The following is a 20,589-nucleotide window of genomic DNA, read 5'->3' on the forward strand; positions in this document are numbered from 1 at the left end:
CAAAAGAGACCACTTCTTTTCATACAAAAAGAAGAACAATGGAAAATAATAATAATAATAAAAGCATTGGGTGTTTTTTAAATTCGCATTAGGAAGTGATTAGGAAGGCTACAGTCATAATAATCCCACTAACCTTGTAGTGGGATCCACTTCCACATAGGCTTGGCTAGGACTGCAGACAACAACGTAGATGCGCACTGAATCAGCAAAGTACTTCAGGAAAAAGAAAACCAATGAAGCCCCTGGGAGAACAGCAGCAATTATGCATTGATGAATATGTGAACGATTGCTTTGCATTTTACATGTCTATTTACATATGATGTGTGTGTGTTTGTTTGTTTTTTTAAATTGTAAGTTGAGTCCGTGTCATGATGGGGCTAGAGGATAGAGGGAATGAAATCCACTTGGTAATCCACTTTCAACAGATTATTCCAGCATCCCTAGCATGAGCTGAACCATGTATATAGTTTCGTTCTTTCTTCAAAGTACAAATCCATTCCCTAAGCCAGGGCTGTACAATTTGTGGCCCATCAAGTTGGATTTAGCTCATCAGTCATGTGTGCTGGTCTCTGAGGGGCATTTTGCTGCCCACCTGGCAACTGGTCCTGATGTCCACACACCTTTCTAGAGAAGCAATACTGGCTATTCCTTAAGGGGTCCCTGTGGCCCTGCTAGTGCTAATATTGGAACTTAAGGCATAATGATATGAAACTTTAAGGTATCCATGTAATCGTAATTGTCTAATACTTCACATGCGCTTGAAATAATTATTTGCACACATAGAAATGTAAGTGCCATAGAAGTGTTTCATGAATCCTGCTGAGAAATGCTTTCCTTTGTGTGTTTACTGTTTTTTGCCACAATGTTTTTTATTCCTTAAATTTATTTATTTTTAAAAGCACTGAGTGGCATCCCTCTATTATTTCTTTCAGCCAGTAATATTAAAATAGAGGCACAGAGTGATGAAGAGAATGGGCGTGCCTGTGAAATGAATGGGGAAGAATGTGCGGAGGATTTACGAATGCTTGATGCCTCTGGAGAGAAAATGAATGGCTCACACAATGGCAGCAAAGCCATGTCAGGAGTTGGAGGCATTCGACTCCCTAACGGAAAGCTAAAGTGTGATGTCTGTGGGATAATTTGCATCGGTCCCAATGTTCTTATGGTTCACAAGAGGAGCCACACTGGTAAGGCCTAGAACAGTTCTTTTCCCCCCATTTAGCCACACCAGTAGGAAGAGATATATTTATGTGAGTCTGGGGAACATATTCTTTCTTGCATGCTACATAGAACCTCTTGAGTATTTATGGTTTCATCAAACACAAATGAGGGAATCCCTCAAATTCTAATCAATTTGAAGTCATTAAATCATGTCACAAATGTTTCCTTCCAGTAATAGAGAGAGAGATAAAAGAGACAGTTTCTACACATAAATTTCCTTGATGTATTGGGAACTGTGCATGTACGCATTCTCTCTCTCTCTCTCTCTCTCTCTCACACACACACACACACACAGACACACACACACTAGGATGCTCATCTGTATCACAATGTGCATTTCAACAACAACAAACATTTGTTGTGGTCTTCATTCACACTACATGGATGGAGGTGTGCCTTTCTGTTGCTCTCTGGATGAAACAGGCCACCTTAAACATAATCAGGCTTTGTGTGCAATAATGCACACACTTGTATTTAAAAGTTTAAAGGAGCTTGAAATTGACATTTGAAGTCCTAACTTTTATATGTGGGGTGACAAATATAGTTATTCTGCTAACAACTATTGAAAGTGATCCTAATGATGTTTATAAAAATGTCTGTTTTATATGTTCTGTTTCCATCACACTTTTCAGGGATATCAGTTCCAAAATCACCCTAAAATTAACTGAAACAAAATACATTGTTTTGGACAAAATTTTCATACCTAATAAATGGATCAATGACCTCAGTGGTGTAGGACAGGGCACCAAATTTGCTATTGGTATTTTCATATCTTCCTTTAGAAAAAAAGTGATTATCAATTTTTATTATTTTTGTGAGCCCTGTAACATGATCAGTGTATGATACAGTTTACAATAGACTTGAGTTCCCTCCTGATTTTTATAAAGGGCTGACTTTATTAAAAGGTTTTACTGTTAATTGTACTGTCCTAAATAATCTATGTACGTATCTCAATTTAGGCATATTGTGTAAAGTGATGTTCTGAACAATTAGGTCATGATCCAGTTACACCATGGGCACTGGGCCTGCACTGTGAATGGATCATGCCCAGATTAATTTGTTGCCATTTGGTAAAAAGAGAATTGATTCTCTTTTTATGCAGGCGAGTTCATACTGTTCTGTTATGGGTTGTAAAAATTCTTACTGGTTTTTATAAGAGCTTCATGGCGTAATTCAAAAAACAGAGTAAAAAAGAAGAGAAGAATCGTTCCTGAGGCACAGTCTAAAATACTATGGATTTTGAATTTGCTTGGATTGCGCTCCTTGTTCTTAAGAAATAATTTGTGTTAATATGTGGAGGGGGCTTGCTTTTCATAATTAAGCAGATAATGAAGGAGATAACTTTTCAAAATAAATATATATATAAAGGAATATAGAGAAGATTTTGTAGATCGAGCATCAAGATAATTTTTTATCTAAAATTGGCAGGTTTTCCATCATAAAAATACTTATATCAGAAAGCAAACTCACAACAGAATGTGAAATATCAAAAACAATAGGATGCTTTGGAAATAAATATTACTTTTGACAAAATGCAGAAGGAACTAGCAGAACGGTTAAAGCAACTGAGTGATAAAATAGCTAAGCATAAGAACATAAGAATCGGTTATTAAACAAATTAACTGTAAGTTGAAGAACTGGAGAATAAATCCTGAAGAGACAGAAATGTAATATTGACCTTGTTCACATGTTGTGTTAAGCTATGGTTTGTTTTAACCATGGTTTGTTGAACAAACCATGAGTAGACCCACAGATGCCAAACAAACTGCACTTTGTTTTCCCCAAGCATGCCTTGTCCTCCCCCCCCCCCGTCTTCTCTGCCCACTGGTTTATCTTGAACACCTTCATGGTGTGCTAGTGCTCTCTTTCCATTGGCCAGCTGCACAAACAGGGCAGGGAGATCTCCTTGGAGGTTTTCAGCCACATTTGGCAATAACTGTGCACAATTCTCTTCCCCCTTCACAGGAATAGCCAATGTTTCCTCAATACAATACAATCCTTTACCCTTTTCTTTCATCCTCATGGAGTGAAAGCATTTTTTTCTCTGCAGGACTCAAGGCAGCAAATCCACCTTTCCTTTGCTCCTTTTTAGCTAAAGTGGATTGCTGGCCAAATGTGTGACTTTGTAGAGCAAAAAAGAACAGGAGGATAGGTTTCCAATAAACAGTCATAGAATCGTAGAGGTGGAAGGGACCCAAAGGTTATCTAGGTCAACCCCCTGCAATGCAGGAATCTCAGCTAAAGCATCTCTACCACTAGTAGCCAAAGAGCAGGAAGCAACATAACAGTGTATTTTCCCCTCACAAACCTCCCTGCCCCATCCCACATGGCAAGTTGTTCCATGCCGTTCCCTAATAAGCCACCTCACCGATAGCAATTGAAGTAATTTCAATGCACAGTTAGTGGCTCATCCTCAGAATTCGCACTTCTCCTATGCTGCAAAGTCCAGGATCTGGGGATGAGGATGAATTTGCGCTCTTGGACTAGGCTGTTTGGAGGGACGTCCGTGCAGCAGGAGAATTCAGCCTCAGAAGCTGAGGCGGAACCAGCCCTAAGCTCACACCATAAGGAGAAGTGCCAGACTTCAGGGAAAGAGGAGTCAAGGTCTTCTCATGAGTAGGGTCCTGCTTGAATTCCACAGCGGGTGGAATTCAACTGGATTCTGGGTGTGGTTCTAGCAACTCTAGCTCAGTGCTAGGCTGGAGGCCTGTCTGCCATCACTGTGTCCTGAGCCTGGCCTGGAATCAGACCACCCCATGATTTGTCACTTGCTTGAGCCCATGCTTGATCCTCTGCTTGCCTGGCATCAGAGGCACCAAGTTGTGCTAAAGATGGGAGGGGGCAAGACGCACGCGTGGCGTTGGGAGCATCCAAGGGACGGAGCCAAATGCAGCAGCAGCAGCACGGGTTCAGTGGCTCCTCCTCTCTTGCACTTGGCCTCCTCCTCCTCCTGCCACCATCACCAGCCCAGGGCTGCTTTGCCCATCTTTCCCTTACACGACAGGAGGATAAAAGGTTGTGGGCTCCATGCTCCACCTCCTCCACCACATGAGAAGAGACCCCACAGTTGCTGTGCCTCTGCTTTGTTTGGTCTGAACACTGGAAGGGGAGCCTAGCCCCTCTATGTTGGTGCCTATGCCTGGCATTGGCCCTCAGACTGGCTTTGGATGGTTGTGGTGCTATCAAGACCTGGGACCCAGCTGGGGGAGGGCAAATACTTGTAGAGAGGACTCTCTTCATGGGCTTTGAAATTTTGAGGTCACTGCATCAGCCAAGTGGCTTTCAATGTCATTTGGAAAATGTGGAGATCTATGGACAAGGCTCCAAGTTAAGGAAAGGAAAACATCTGAAGACATACATGATATTTATTAAGGATTTGTGGACTGACACTTCTCATACAAGCTGCTCATACAAAAAACTTAGTACCAATGAGTGGTGAAAAGGCAAAAATGCTTGGACACATCTATCTGATTTGTTTTGGCTTTATTATTTCTAGAAACAGAAACGTAAACTGGGGAGAGGTTCTTCCAGCATTCTTGTCGCTCTGGGCGTGCCTTACCTTCCTGATCTCTACAGTTTCTCCTCTTGCACCTGGAACTCTGTGTGAGAAAAGACATTGCTAGTCCTATTTATAAGGTTTTCTGTTTATTATGCTAAGATACCCCACAGTTGCTGTGCCTCTAAAATTTGAAGAAGAAAGAGCAGAAAGGAAAAGCTAATATTTTCCAAATGACAGCAATTCACTTCATGTTGCTTGTAACTGATTTGGAGCCTTCTGAAATAAACAATTTATATAGACGTCCAAAAAACATGACTTTTGAATCACAGCTCTGACTTCACCCATTGGCTAAAAACACTTAATGGTGGGAGCAACCAGGCTGGGTCATCTGGGGAGGTAACAGCAAGCAGACATAACTCCTCCCTCAGCTTTTGTGCAGCCCTGTTAAAACCAGAAGTAAAAAGGGATGCTCTATTATTGACATGTAGTATGTGCCTGATGAACACGTGAGGCTTGCAAAACCCATTAATTTGAGTAAATCCTGTATATTGCATTCCCTTAAATAAATATTTGATAAATGAATACAACTCTTGCATGGCAAGTGCCAAATGTGATGAATGAGTGACCCTGGTTAAAAGGCATAATTACATTTAATAGACACACCTGCCAAGTGAAGATATGCAAAATAAGTACCTGATATTTTTCATTAAAAGTGAGGTCTTAAATGTAAGTGGACTGATCTTATACTCCCCCTGCTTTGCTATTTGCAGCGCAGAATACAAACCATAGCACAATGCAGTCAGGGTCTTCCACCAGAGTTCCCATACATTGTAGGTATCCTATTGTTCGTTAAAGTGGTCGTCTCAGATCTGTTCTAGGCTAGCCACTGTGCAGTCAGGACTGTGCTGAATATTTATTTAACAAAATGCACTTGGTGGTAAGAAAACCTCTAAGCAATTGACGGTGAATCCTGCTCTGCTTAGCTGAATGGCAGGCCACATAAGCTCTTCGTAAATGACTTCCCACCACTTAACATGTCAAATAGTGGCCTGACCATTTCTAAGCTGCAGGGCATGTACTTGAAATTGCCCTCGCATTAAGATTTTACGATAATACGTATGTTTGTTTATTGAAATGCTGAATAGGGTCACCAGGCTACTATCGGGATGTGTTGTGTTTCCCTTTGAAAACTGATGCTGTGATTGTTTCATTCTTGTTCACGCTTAGTGAACTATATGAATAAGTGCCATCAGGGGTGGGGAATCTACAATATGTTGTTGTTGTTGTTGTTGTTGTTGTTGTTGTTAATATACCAACCTATACGCAGAGGTCTCAGGGTGGATCTTGGCCACTGGTGGGCCCAGTTTGACTTTCATCTGAATATTATGAGCTCTGCTCCCCTCTCTATTTTGCTCCTCCCCGTAAAATCCTGAAATGGCTCCTGAGTGGAGCACACAATTGGGGTGACTATTCAGCCCAGTTGCCGGTGAAGCAGAAGCTGGGAGAACTGTAAGCAGACCTCCCTCTTCCCTTCTTCCTGAGGCTCCTCAGCCTGCTTCCTTGTATCCTCATTCTCATAAAGTTAGCTAGCCATTTGAACATATGTATGAGATTTACTTGCATTATTGTTTAATTAATTTTCTATGCAGCCCTTGCACCCAAAGGAGCCCAGGGCAGCAAACAATTATGCAGCACAACAATACAAATGAAGAAATGAATGAATAAAACATTTACAAATATTAAGAGCAGCTAAAAAAATTATTAAGCTTCCCATTCTAATATGGTAGAAATAGGTGCCAGTCATATGGGCGGGGTACAACAGCAACAATAATTACTATTACTATTATTACAGAATTTTGTATCGCATCATTTTGCAGCTGTGATAATATACGAGATCATTTCACACTGACACACTGATAATTTTTTTGTATAAGCTGACATGAACAGCAGATAGTCCAATTCTAATTTTATCAGATTGATAATTCATATTACATCTCCTATCAGTTTCTAATAATGATAATAATAATAATAATAACTTTTTATTTATACCCCTAGTATAACATAGCAAATTTGCATGTTCTCTGCATATCAAAATAACTTCAACATTCATCTGACATTTCCAATACTTGCTATCTAATGCACTATATAACTTATGAAAATGTTCAGGAGTAATGTATCAACTGGACATTACTGTAAAACAAGTCTCCCAAATTTAAGCACCTAATTAAAGGTTAGTACCAGAATCTTAGCTATGTTCTCATGGCAAATGTTATCAATGACACTGTATCTTTTCCCCAATTTAGAATATAGCTTTAAAAATGTTCTTTGTAATAAAGAATTTGCAATATTTTATACAATTTAGCCTGACACATGCATCTTTTCCAAAGCAATTCACTTTTGGTATACTCATTTTACTGAAGTATTAATGAAACTAAATATTTCTAGTCCAAAGTGATGAGTATCCACTGGAAGTTCAAAATATGACTGGAAGTAATTGCGATGAAACAGATCTTTGTGTCTATGTTGTTACAGCAGTGTCAAAGTCATAAATTTTTGCTAAAAGGTATTTAGGAAGGGTTATATGCTCTGCATATAAGTATCCCACAACTTTGCTCTAGTTTGCTTCCGAATTTGAATGTTTCTAGTCCTTTAAAGAAAAAGGGTCGTTTAACGTTGTCTAGGAACATAAATATTGACGCTAAGCTTCTTAGACGCTAAGCTTCTTCTTAGCCTATGGATTTTTAGAGTTGGAAGGGACCCTGAGGATCATCTAGTCCAACCCTCTGCAATGCACATTTCTAAGGTACTTCACTGCCCATCTCTTGACTCCCCCCCCCCAAAGTGAAAAATATGCTGCACAGAATTTTACTTATTGCACTTCTACTTCAAATTCCCTTCAAGGAGCTCAAGATGGTATTTTCCACCTCCCCGTTTTATCCTCACAACAATCCTGCGAGATCGGTTCCCAGCTCACTCAGTGAGCTTCATGGCTGATTGGGGTTTGAACCCTGGTCTCTCTGGTCCTAGTCCAACACTTCAACCATTACACCATACAGGCCTTTCAGGTATCTGGGTCCTTTTCATGTATCATTTAATTGTATACTGAATTCAATGGGCCTTCCTCCCTATTAAGTGAAGACACTTACCTGTGGCTATAGGGGGCCACCTGCTCCCCTTTCGCTGGCAGCTCTGCAGCTTTTGCAGCACTGAGTCCTACCAGAATCCTGAGGGAGACAGAAACACCTGTGGAAACTGCAGAATATTTAGTAAACACTGTAACAGTATAACAGGCCACCCCTTCAGAGTTGCTCCTTTGGGGTTGCAATGAGGACGAGGGTGCCAGTCCCTTTCTGTTTGTTTCAATTTGTGTTTATGGGAGTGTTGTGGTGGCATGGGATGGATGGGCACTCCTTGCTGAGAGGGAGGAGTTCTGCAGGGAGGGGTTGTGTGACCTCCAACCTATTCTCTGGTGAGAACGTAAGTTAGGGGCGAACAACCTAGGTGGAAGTGGGTTGCTCTCCTAAGATGCAGTTATGTGATGGGTGGGAGTTCTCTCTGACTGGGAGTCTGCCACTGGGGTGTGGGTGGGTGTGTTGGAGGTGTTTGTGCTGCTGTCCAAGGCTTGGAATGGAAACGGAATCCCAGCCAGATGGAATCCTTGTGGGTCCCCAGGGCCAGGAAATTAGCCAGTTGTCTGTTCTGGATGGGGATGCACTCCCTCTCCAAGAGCAGGTGTGTAGCGTGAGGGTACTCCTGGACTTCATGTTGTCCTATTCCACGTCTGTGAGTGCCTTTTACCAGCTTTGCTAGCTCCCACCATTCCTGGGCAGGGATAGCTTGACAACAGCCGTCCTCACATTGGCAACATCAAGGCTTGATTACTGTAATGTATTTTATATGGGGCTGCCTTTGTATTGTTCCAGAAGCTACACTTAGTGTAAAAATCTGCTGCACAGTTGATCTCTGCAGCAGCATATAAACTACATGATATTTATGTTGAATGCATTGCACTGGCTACCAATTCAAGGTTTTACTTCTGGTGTATAAAGTTCTATATGGCTGTCTACCAGCTTGTCTGAGAAGCTCTCTCTCCTATGACACCCACACTGTCAACTTAGATCTGTAGATGGAGAACTTGATAGTGTCACATGACCCTGTCGCAAAACAACGCTGGGGACTCCAGCACATGCTTTTAGAGTTGTGGTACCAGGTCTCTGGAATTCTTAGAAACGAAGCTGGTGTCAAACTTCATTATGTTTTAGATGTTTGTTAAAAACTATTCCCCAAACTATTCCAAAATTAGTCTGTTTTATTGCTAGTATTTGTTTTAATGCTGTTTTATGATATGTATTATGTTTTACATTCTATTTCTGTACACTGCTTAGGTGCTGTCTGAGTGTAGTGTGGTTTTTAAATTCCTGAAATAAAGAAATAAGTGTTGTAAATGTAACTAGTGTTAAAATTAATTAAAACTTTAGTTGACTAATTAACCAATAAAAATGATTAATCACAGAGGTAAAAAATTAATTGGCCTGTACTGAGAGGTAAGGGTACACTTTTTTGTTTTTTTGGATTTTTTTTGTTTTGGTGTGTTACTGTAACATGGAAAGAAAAAATGATAATAAAGATGGTCTTTCCTTCCCAAAATGCTTGGTAACTTTAGTTTATTGTCAGTGTTTCCTGGCTTACATCGGTATTTTAACAAATATTGAGTTCCTGGAAAAATGTACATTTATTGAAATCTAATTAAACTATTTAAAAGGCAAATGCTTAATCAACTTCAAAATATTTAGTTGACTAGCCGTGCTTGTGGAACTCAGTGAAGTGACCCAAAGAGCCTACCTTCCTCAAAAGGCAATCTTGCAATAAAACAATCGCATTTATAAATCTTAGTATCCCCAGTCAAACTGGATAATGTGTGCTAATTTGCCCCAGTTGCGCCGGACTACTTTTCTAAAACAGAAGAAACACAAAGACACATGAGCAGAAAACCTGAGTTGTCAGGATCCGGCCTCCAAGGAGGGTCAGGACTTCTGAATGGAAGACACAGCTTCCTTTGCTATGTCTTAACTTCTCTTTTCTGCCCCCCCCCCCCCCAGTGCTTTTCTCTGTCTCTTTCCTGATTTGGCTGCTTAGGGACAGCCAGGTAATGGAGAAGAAATTGAAAGGGAAAATACAGGGAAAATGTAAATGAAAAGAAGTTATTATAACTGTTATAATGAAGTGCCTTTCATTTAAATATAAGAATGTAACGCTGAAATGAACTTGTGATCCTGAAATGCATTTTTAATGAGTTTCCTTTTTATTTTGCTGCTTCAGTGGCATATTTTAAAGACCCTTTGAAAAAAGCCACATTAAAAAACCCCACCAAATGCCACAACATGCAAAATTGGATATTGGTTTATTCCAAAACTGCTGATCAGGAAGAGTGGCTCTTCAACACAAAATGTTGCAGTCACTTTATTTAAATGAGTTTGAATTTGCATTGTGATGTGCCATTCTGATTTAGAAAAAAAAATTAGATTTTCAGATCAAATTGACCCAGCCAGTGAAGCGTTAAGGAACTGGCAGGTTTAGTCTGAAAGGCTCATGTTATATCAAACCTGCAGCCGGTGGAAGTCATAGAGCACCAGTTGGAAAACAACTTTCTCACTGAAATCTTCCTCCTGTAACAATGTAAGAGTTTTGTTCTCACATATTTTTCCCTCTCATTCTCCCTGTAGGCGAACGCCCCTTCCATTGTAATCAGTGCGGGGCATCCTTTACTCAGAAAGGAAACCTTCTCCGTCACATAAAGTTACACTCTGGTGAAAAGCCGTTCAAGTGCCACTTGTGTAACTATGCTTGTCGTCGGAGAGATGCTCTTACGGGCCACCTGAGGACCCATTCTGGTAGGTGTCCACGTTAGAAATTCTGGAAACAATGTGCTTGCTGCCTGCCCAGGCCAGAGGTCAAGGGGTGCATCTGCAACTGGTTCAGGATAAAATATCTTTCACTTCATGTTTTCTCTGCCCTTGCCTTGAAATCAAAGGCCTGCTGGCAGGCAGATATCAGATAGATAGATAGATAGATAGATAGATAGATAGATAGATATCTGTGCTTGTCAGTTTGCCTCCCATGTGTGCTTGCCCAGTTTGACCCATTAAGCCAAGTGCAGCCCACCACCATGTAAGCTGGACTACTTGAGGGTCCTTCCATTCTTGCCGCCTGCTTGGGACTTTAAGAACTGGGAAGCTGCCGAGTCCTTGGCAGGCCATAATACACAGCTGTGGGCTGTGTTCTGTTTGGTGGATCACAAATTGCACAGGTCTGGCAATTTTAGGGCCAACAGTTCATGGGAATTATGCATAAGAATGAAGCAATCCAAGCACCGGTCAATGCACTCACAATGTAAGTAGCAAACAAAAATAAATAAATGCTGAGTTTCAAAGGCAGGTTTAGAAGAAGAAAAACTACCCTTCCTCATGTGTTGCATGAAGAACTTGAACTTGACTGAATGTAAGCACTAAAGTGAATTCTTCTACTGTTCCTGCTATGAACATGAGGCTGTCCAAATGCACCTTCCCAAAGAATGTGTTAGGCTCAAGGCAAAAGTGGAGGAAAACTGGAATCTGTGTTTGGAAACAGCAACGGTGTCCTACAACTTTACTACCCTACTTCACCAACAGTGGGTTTGAGTACTGGCATTTACAATATTTCTGCGACAAAACTACACAAACCTCCCATCTTCAGTATATGAAAAGCAAAATGACTGCTTCCAAACAATTTAAAGAATCAGCTGGGTGCAGCAGGACATCAAAAATGCATTTACCAGTAGATTTGTACTGAACACATACTTTGAATCAGGATTTGAACAAGTTCTAATTTGTCAGATTTAGGTCCCTTCTTATTAGTGATCCAAGAAACTTCTACAAGAGAAGGTGGTAATTAAAGCTTGCAATCCTATCTCACTTATCTGGGACTAAGCCCCATTGAATTCAATAGTACTTACTTCTGGGTAGAAATAGTTTCCTTGTGACATTATGCACCTAGAGTACAAAATTAGTTGCTTGTTTCTTGTTTCTGAGTGGGTCACTGATTCTAGATGTTTGGATCCGCTTGATGCAGTTATTTGACTCTGTTATTATCAGGATTATTTAATTTAGCTTCTATAGTAAATTCCGTTTTCCCCCTGCAGTTGGCAAGCCCCACAAATGTGGATACTGTGGTCGCAGCTACAAACAGCGCAGCTCTTTGGAAGAACATAAAGAGCGTTGCCACAACTATTTGCAAACCATGAGCCTCTCAGGCGGCCTCTACCCGGGTAAGAGTACTTAGCAGAAAGGCAAAACTAAGGCCTTGACTGTAATCCGCGCCACTGCCGGAGCATTGCAAGCAGCAAAGCCCCCCTTCATGAGCCCCCCAAGCAGTCTCTCCCGGGGCACAGGTACATTAAGGGTCACCAAGGGCAGCAGCGGCACAGAGACATGCGGCCGGGGCTTTTCAGTGTTGCAGAGAATGCTGGGATACAGTCTTTATTGTGTGGTGGGGAAGTACTCTTCAGTTCCCACGGGAGCAGGTGGAGAAGCCCCTTTGTCCTCCTCTCTGACCAGCCATTCAGGCAAGGGATTCCTGCTCGGCTTTTGCACTCCTCTGCCTTTTACCACCAGCCCCCCTGGATGCCCCCAGACCATCTTTGCCTTCCTTTCTCTTGCTGTGCCTTTTTGTTTGCATATCCCAGTGGGAATACAGGCATTCCCCTTCCATGAGCCCACCAGCAGGGATGTCAGCAGGAATTCCTGAGCCGCAGACACTGTACGACGTGGATTGGGGCCCCAGCAGTTGGTTGGCAAGAGCCAGGGCCTGCTTCACTTCTCTGGGGGCCCTTGGTCACAGGGTATCCACATCACAGGTCTTACATGTAGAGAAATACAGCTTTCATATATGTGATCCATATGAGCAGACAGAGCACTATACTTCAGCATGGAAACCCCCATAAAAAGTTCAGTTGATACAAGGAACCATCTTGGGAATGTAGTGCAGAATAAACACACCACACCTGTGAAGATGCAGTGCTATTAACAAGGAGTTTGGGATGAAAGGTTGCCAAGGGGTCTTTCTGAGGATGGAGTGGTATTGTAAGGCAGTGCAACCGACCTGCCCCACAGACCTGCTTGTAAGGAAAAAATGAGCAGGGGGAGAACCTGGACCTCTTTGCCGGAAATCATAGAATCACAGGATTGAAGAGCTGGAAGGGATCCTAAGGGTCAACTACTAGTCTCCCTGCAATGCAGGAATTGCAACTAAAGCATCCATCAGATGACCATCCAGCATCTGTGTGACAGCCCTTGAGATATCTCCTCTCAGTCTCCTCTTTTCCAGGCTGAGCATTCCCAACTCCCTCAACCTTTCCTCATCCGGCTTGGTTTCCAGACCCTGGATCGCCTTTGTCGCCCTCCTCTGCACACCTTCCAGCTTGTCTGCTGTGCAGAACTCAGGGGAAACCAGCCCCATAATCTGCCTGCTTGCTAGGGGTATATTTCCTGTCTCTGCTAAATTATGGATTTCAGGGATAGGCATATAGATGTGTTAGATGCTCAAGATTCATTGTGAGCTTTCCACAAAGTTTTGAGCAGGAATAGTTTAGGTTTCAGCCTTACATAATGACATTGTTCTGTTCCTACTCTTCCCCCCTCTCCCTGCTCTATTTACAGTCCTGCTACTGTTACTGGATGCCATTGGATGTTTGGGGAAACAAAACAAAATATCAGCGCCTGCTAAAAAACAACAACCCTGTTTAGACAAGCCTCACCTTTCTCAGCATCTGGGCAGGCTTGCCTAAACAGGGTTGTTTTTAGCAGGCGTCAAAAAGAGTGCAGTGAAAGACCTGCTTGATCTCAATAGGCAGGGAGTTCCCAAGTGCAGGTGCTGCCACTCTGAATGATCAAGTTCTTACCAAGGCAGAATGGGCATTACGTGGCACCTTTAGCTGATCAAACTGCGCAAAAGGGCACACGCAGAGTAAGGCCATCTCACAGGTAAAACGCTCCCAAGTTGTTAAGGGCTTTATATACTTAATACACTAATAGCATACAGTGGCTTTATATACTAATAGTAACATCTTGACCTTGCCCTGTAGCAAATGGGCAACCAGGGCCGCTCTCTGAGCACAGGTGTTCTATGCTGACAAGGCCTCAGCCCTCTCAGCAATGGTGCTGCAGCCTTGGGAAGGATGTCCCTGCAAGGAGGGGAGATCCACAGCAGGACATGCGCTGCAAGGAGGGAGAGGAGTACAATTCTCGCCTTCACTCTCCATTCCCATGCTTCTTGCAAAGCTTGTAAAAATCATTTTCTTTAAAAAAAAAAGTACTCTGTTTAGACTTATTTATTAATATAAAATAAGCAACATTGGCAATAATTATTATAGAAAGGTTCACATTCTAAACATTCAAGTTAACGCAAAATGTTTGTGCATTATGAAACCTCAGCTCTGAGGGAGAGGCTGGATTGCAGTGATCTCTGTGCTCCTCCATGGGGAAAGGGTCTACATTGTTCCCCCTTCTGTATAAGAAATGAAAAACATGATATTAATATATGATGAATAGATTGTGAGAGATGAGATTAAAGAAAGCTTCTGTGCTCTGTAATATATGAGACTGTGACTCAGAAGCTCAGAGAACCCTTAGTCCCTTTAAAATGTATTTGCTTACGTATTTATAAAGCTAACAGTACTACAAGCACTACAACCTTAAATGCTCCCATACACATAGGAAGTCTTGTAATGGAGAGACAGGGAGACATGATAAGAAACAGAGCAATTAATGTTAATGGCTACCATCACTGCCTCAACAAAACAGAATTCAGTGGAATACACATTTGAGAAGGATAACTCCAAAACAAAATAATTGTCAGAAACCAGAGTCAGGTGTAGGTCAGCAATAAAAAACACTGGGGTCCATGAAGTTAATTATTCAAAGAAACTAAAACAGAGCATGCCTAGTGGTCACAGCAACCCTTCCCAGTAGGTCTTGTTTCAATGACGGCCCTTCCTACTGCTCACTAACACTCCTCCCTCACAGCAGGAGGGGGAGACACCCTGGATTCTTCAGCAGCCTGCCTCCTCTTGGCCTCTTAACCCCCTTCTGCTTCTGCCTCTTGGTCTGAACTGCTCTCTGCCCCAGATTCTGCCCGCTCACTAAGCCCTGTTTCCTCTTCAGCTTCCGACACCTCCTCCTCCCAATCTGCTCCCTCTTCTCCCTCTGACCTCTCATTGTCGTCCCACCACCAGCCCCCGGAGCCTTCTTCCCCAGGGGGTTGCCTTAGGGGTTCCCTGGATGGGGCCTCCCAACACTCCTCTGCATCCAACCAGCCTGTGACAATAGTATTAGTATCCAAAACATCATTAAATATTTCCTGGGTTCGAAAATACTGTCATTAAGAGTGTGTGTGTGTGTGTGTGTGTGTGTGTGTAAGTGTGTGTGTAAAATTGAAGATCACTAGTGCTCACCACATAGGCAGCCAGCTGCAGAGCTCACATTTGACTATTGCAAAGTTCTCCGCCATCCCTTGTCATATCACAACCACCAACTGCAGGTGGTGAAAACGACAGCCTTGCTTGACTAATCTCTGGGTTCACAGAGTAGCTTAAAATAAAGTATCTTTCTTACTAATAAACTTTTGCTGCTTTGAAGAGGATGAGCCTTAAATTTCAGGAAGCTTTTATAAGAGTGCCATACAAGCTAAAGTCAAACACGAGGCCTCACTCCAAGTCAGCTTGTAAAACCCACTGAAAGCTAGTTTCAGTTTTAAAAGAAAACATCTCAGGAAGTTAATCTTCACTGGAATCGATCCTGACAAAAATCTCCACTCCCAGGGGACTAAACAAACTCAAATCCATCCCCCTTTAACATTCTTACTCTTTAGAATTGGTTGAGCCCAGGAGTTCAGCCCCACTTCGTTACAGAGCCATAGAATTGGAAGGTAGTCCAAAGGAATCACAGCTAAAGAATCCCTGACAGATGGCCACCCAACCTCAGCTTAAAAGCCTCCAGCGAAGGAGAGCCTGCCACCTCCTGAGGAATCTGTCCCAACAGCTCTCACTGCCAGAAAGCTCTTCCTGATGTTTAGTCAGAATCTCCTTCCTTGTCATTTGAAGTCATTGACTCAGGTTGTCCCCTCTGGAGCAGCAGAAGACTAGCATGCACCATCTTGCATGTGACAGCCCTTTGGATATTTGAGGGTGGTCATAATATCACCTCCCTCAGTCTTTGCTTCTCTAGACTAAACATACCCAACTCTTCAGCAACAGGGTCAGCAAGTCAGGGCACCCCCCCCCCTTTGTGACCTAACAGATCCCAGCTTCCAAAGTTAACTAACTAAAGAACCAACAAAAACAGACATGAAAGTAGTAATCCAGCAGGGGCGTGGGGGGCCATCCAGTCTATTTCACAGAACGGCACACGTGTGATTGCCTGCTCTGCTGGAATCATGGGTTGCTGGGTAGAAGGAGCTCCCAACCCTCAGGGAATTATTTTGACCCCATTAGTCCATGGTAGCTGGCCAGGAAAAGCTGAGAGACAGAGGAAGCCTTCACAGGTGTGGCAGCTGGATCCCATTCTGAGGGTGAGAGTTGGAAGGGACCCCAAGGCTCATCTAGTGCAGCCCATGCAATGCATCCATGACAGTTGCTTTAAAAGAGCAGTTATCCTCTCACACTGGGGATGCTCCAGGGAATGAGGGGCTCCTGGTAGGAGGGGATTCATAGGGGTGGGCAACCTGTGCATTTTGGTTTCTCATTTTTCCTACCTTCAGTTCAGCTCTCCATAGTTCCACATCAGTTTGCAATTATTATTTCTTGAAATTTCTCACAACAGAAATTTTTTTAATGTAGTTTTCCCTAGTATTTCCCCTAATACATTTTTTAAAAAAATGTTTTCACCAATATATGTATTTTATGCATAACTTACCTAGCATTTTTGTGCACCTTGGCTGGAGAACAACATTGTAAAATTATTAGAAGTGCAAATTCTGTAGGATGGCTCTGTTTTGGTTTGTGTATTGATTTGAAAAATGCAGATCAGGTAGCTTTGTCTTTCATAAGAGCTGAATTGAATTTCCGACCCAAACCTAGTTGTTCCATCATTAGGGGTTTGTGGAGATTTCCTGCCTAGTGCAAAGGTTTCAGGTGTCATGTGGAGAGCCTGATAAGACTGTGCTAGGGAGTAGTTATGCTGCCTCTTGACGTCAATGTGATGGGAAGGAAATGTATTCATCCAGTCCTGAAAGCAAAATGTGGTTTGTTAGGTAAGCGTTTGGCATCCAGGACCTTCAGGGTAGCCTTCTCTGAAATATAACTTTTTCCATGCACAGCTCTGTGATCTCAATACACGGATCAGATGGTAGTGTCAGAAGGAGGGGTTTGGGTTTGTTAGGCACTGGGGAACATCTGGGGACAAGCCAGGCCTGTATAAGAATTATGGGCTCCACTTGAAGGGGGGGTTGCAAAGAAGGTGGTCAAGGAATTGTCTGCATCTGTCTTCACCGCAGAAGATGCAGGGCAGACCCCTGTGCCTGAATTAACTTCCTTGTGAAGAGGTCCCAAGGAAGAGACAAATAGTGGAGGAAAACAAAGTTGTCTGCCTTGTTGACAAGTTTAAACCTAGCAAATCAGAGACTGAATGACACCCATGCAAGAGTTCTGAAAGGACTCAAATGTCAAATTGCTCATCTAACAAAAGTACCACGTCACTTGTCCCTAAGATCAGCCTATCTGAGGAGTGGGAAATGGCCAGCGTAGCACCAGTTTGAAAAAGAGGATCTGGGAAACTACAGGTCAGCTAGTTTAGCATCTGCTCTGGGAAGACTAGTTGTTTCTTTAGCATTGATAAAGATACAACTGCCAAACATATAGAAGAGCAGACCTTGCTGAAACAGAACCAGCATGGCTTCTGCAAGGGTAAATTATTGCCTTTTGGGGGGTTTGGGGAGTGAGAGTCCACAAGAATATAGATAGAGATGATTCAGTTTGCATTGTGTGCTCTAGACAGAGCTTTCCAAAGTTCTCATGTTGGTGACACACTTTTTAGACATGCATCATTTCACGACACAGTAATTCAATTTTACCAGCAAACCAGAGGTTAAACTAACCCCTTATAAGAGTGTTCTCATGACACACCTGCACACTGTTTTTCTAACATGTCACAACACACATTTTGGAAAGCTCTGACTTAAGAGTTAGTGGCAATTGTTAGAAAGGTTAATTCCATGTTAGGAATCATTGGAAACAGACTGGAAATAAAACTGCCCATATCATAATGCCATTATACAAAGCTATGGTGAAAAACTGTTACTGGTTTTGGAATTTAAAAATGGTTTCGCAGTGCTAAAACAATTCATTCAGACTATGCCATCTGATTTGAGAATCTAGCCTTGGATATCCCAGACTGCTTCTTTTTGGGCACCTTCTCCCCCATGCCTCAGCAAAGCTGGAACTTTCCATGCCTGTGTGTTTAGGATATCTTGTTTCTTTTAATTTTTGCAGTCATGAAAGAGGAAACCAGCCAGAGCGAAATGGCTGAAGACCTGTGCAAGATGGGATCAGAGCGATCCCTTATGTTGGACAGACTAGCAAGTAACGTCGCCAAACGTAAGAGTTCTATGCCTCAGAAATTTGTTGGTAAGAGTTAAATGTTTGCTGCCTCCTTTACATGGTTGGATTTTTCAGTTTTGTTTTTCTTTATTGCAACAGGAAGAGCAAAGTAATTAATTAAGAGATTCAGTTCCAAGCTACTCCTAGCTCCAGTCAGTAATTTGTGAAAATTTTGGATCAGTCATTTAAGTAGCACTTTCAATCTCGGAAACATTTGCAGTGTTTTGTTTGTCGCAACATGATAAAGCACATATAAGATTTCAGATATATATCTGAAAAGACAGAAACAATTCCTCCTACCACATCTTTATTTTTTTTAAGCCCATTTTTGTCTTTTGAAAGTTTCCAGTGGCTTACCTGGGGCTTCCAGTGGTTTCTTGTCCAGGAAGTGATTAGGGCTACACCTGTTTAGTTTCAACAACCGCACAGAATCATGTGCTCTAAGATCATTCACTAGACTGCCGAGTGCCCTTCCCTATCAGAGATTTTACCCATTTCTGCTTCTCCTTCTCTTGGGCACTTTACTGGTCTATTGCTTCTCCTACATTATCACATTCTCTAGGGTGTGTGTGTGTGTGTGTGTGTGTGTGTGTACACAAACAGAGAGAGAATGAGACATACATATTAAGTTTACTAACGCAATTGTGTTTACTTTCAAAACATCTATTGGGAACAGAATTGCCAGGTCCTCTATGGAGAAGGTGGGTTATTGCATGTGGTGCACAAGAGAGGTGGGATAAATCATCTTCTCCTGCCTAGTTTTCACTAAAATTATTATATCCCACTTTCCATCAGTGCATTCAGAGTAACTTAACAAAGCATGAAACACAATACAATGGCCAATGGCCGCAATAAATCTAAATCAATCAATCAATCAATCATGAAACACAATACAACAATACATAAAATTCCATCAATACAAATTGAAGCATTCAAAATAAATCCAGATGCACAGCACAAATAATAAAACCACACAAAAATCAGAGTTGTAGAGCATGATTTCTTACTCCAAGCATTTTCACATAAGGGAGAAAACCTTCCTTTGGAGGAGAATGAAGTGGCCAGATAAACCTCCCTATTTTACTTTTATTTCTTTACCAAATTTGTAGACTCCCCTTCATCACATCATAACGATCCCACAGCTGTAAGATATAAAGATATAAAGCACGAATTAAGAAACCAATCAATAAAATACAGCATCATAAGAAAATACAAAGCTTAGTAAGCAGCTATCACCAATTTACTCCAAATGCCCATGAGCGTTCCAGGCGTGGGGCATCACTGCTAAAACAGCTCTAGCCTTTGCTGCTCCCAGTGGGCTTCTGCAGTTGTGCTTCTCTTGCAGAGCCTCCTGGGTGATCTTAACGCATGGCTGATTGAATAATGTCCTAATAGACTTTCCTAATGAGGACGCAGGTGGCGCTGTGGGTTAAACCACAGAGCCTAGGACTTGCCGATCAGAAGGTCGGCGGTTCAAATCCTCACAATGATGGGGTGAGCTCCCATTGCTCGGTCCCTGCTCCTGCCAACCTAGCAGTTCGAAAGCATGCCAACAAGTGCAGGTAGATAAATAGGTACCGCTCTGGCGGGAAGGTAAACGGCGTTTCTGTGCGCTGCTCTGGTTCGCCAGAAGCGGCTTAGTCATGCTGGCCACATGACCTGGAGGCTGCACGCCAGCTCCCTCGGCCAATAAAGCGAGATGAGCGCACAACCCCAGAGTCGGTCACGACTGGACCTAACAGTCAGGGGTCCCTTTACCTTTTAATGGCAGATGCAGAAACGTCCCTGACATATTTTTTCCTTGCTTTCCCCCAGAATTGATTGGCAGGGAAGAGGGAGGCTCCATAGTCAAAGTACACGTCTATCCCATGAACGAACTAAGGAGATTTGACGAGAACATTTTTTGTGAAGGTGGTGTCCCGCTTTGGGATGAGGGCAGACTCTCACTTCCTTACCCTCGTGATAAGAAGAGCTGCCAGATTAGAAGAACAGCATTTCCTGTCAGTTATTCAGAGTGTGGTGAAAGAAGATACCATAATGACAGTACAAATTTAGAGAGGCGCAGGCTCAGCTTCAGAAGGTAGGGCTCATGTCAGCATAGCACCAAGGGAGCCCAAATTCCGCCCCCCCCCCCCCCGCCCAGCCTCAGCTTTGCTTTCTTCACAAAGTGGAATCTAACTTGCCCTTTGGATGATTTTATTTCTTTGTTCTCTTTTGCATGATCTTTATGTGTCAGCGCAGT

The 20,589-nt window shown here is 42.5% G+C and overlaps 1 protein-coding gene across 6 annotated transcripts in view; it reads left to right on the forward strand.

Moving 5' to 3' along the window:
* Positions 1-20,589, forward strand: part of IKZF1 (IKAROS family zinc finger 1) — a 71,526-nt gene that overhangs the window by 47,057 nt on the left and 3,880 nt on the right. For 3 of the 6 annotated variants that reach the window (XM_080976837.1, XM_080976838.1, XM_080976836.1), the window contains exons 4-7: positions 933-1,187; positions 10,444-10,611; positions 11,898-12,023; positions 18,240-18,374. In XM_080976837.1, the coding sequence (XP_080832963.1) occupies positions 933-1,187; positions 10,444-10,611; positions 11,898-12,023; positions 18,240-18,374 (684 nt within the window). The remainder of the gene's footprint in view (positions 1-932; positions 1,188-10,443; positions 10,612-11,897; positions 12,024-18,239; positions 18,375-20,589) is intronic. The other 3 variants (XM_080976839.1, XM_080976841.1, XM_080976840.1) reach the window with 3 other exon arrangements.

This window comes from Podarcis pityusensis (genome assembly GCF_964106645.2).
Source record: "Podarcis pityusensis genome assembly, chromosome: 13".
Lineage (NCBI taxonomy): Eukaryota > Metazoa > Chordata > Lepidosauria > Squamata > Lacertidae > Podarcis > Podarcis pityusensis.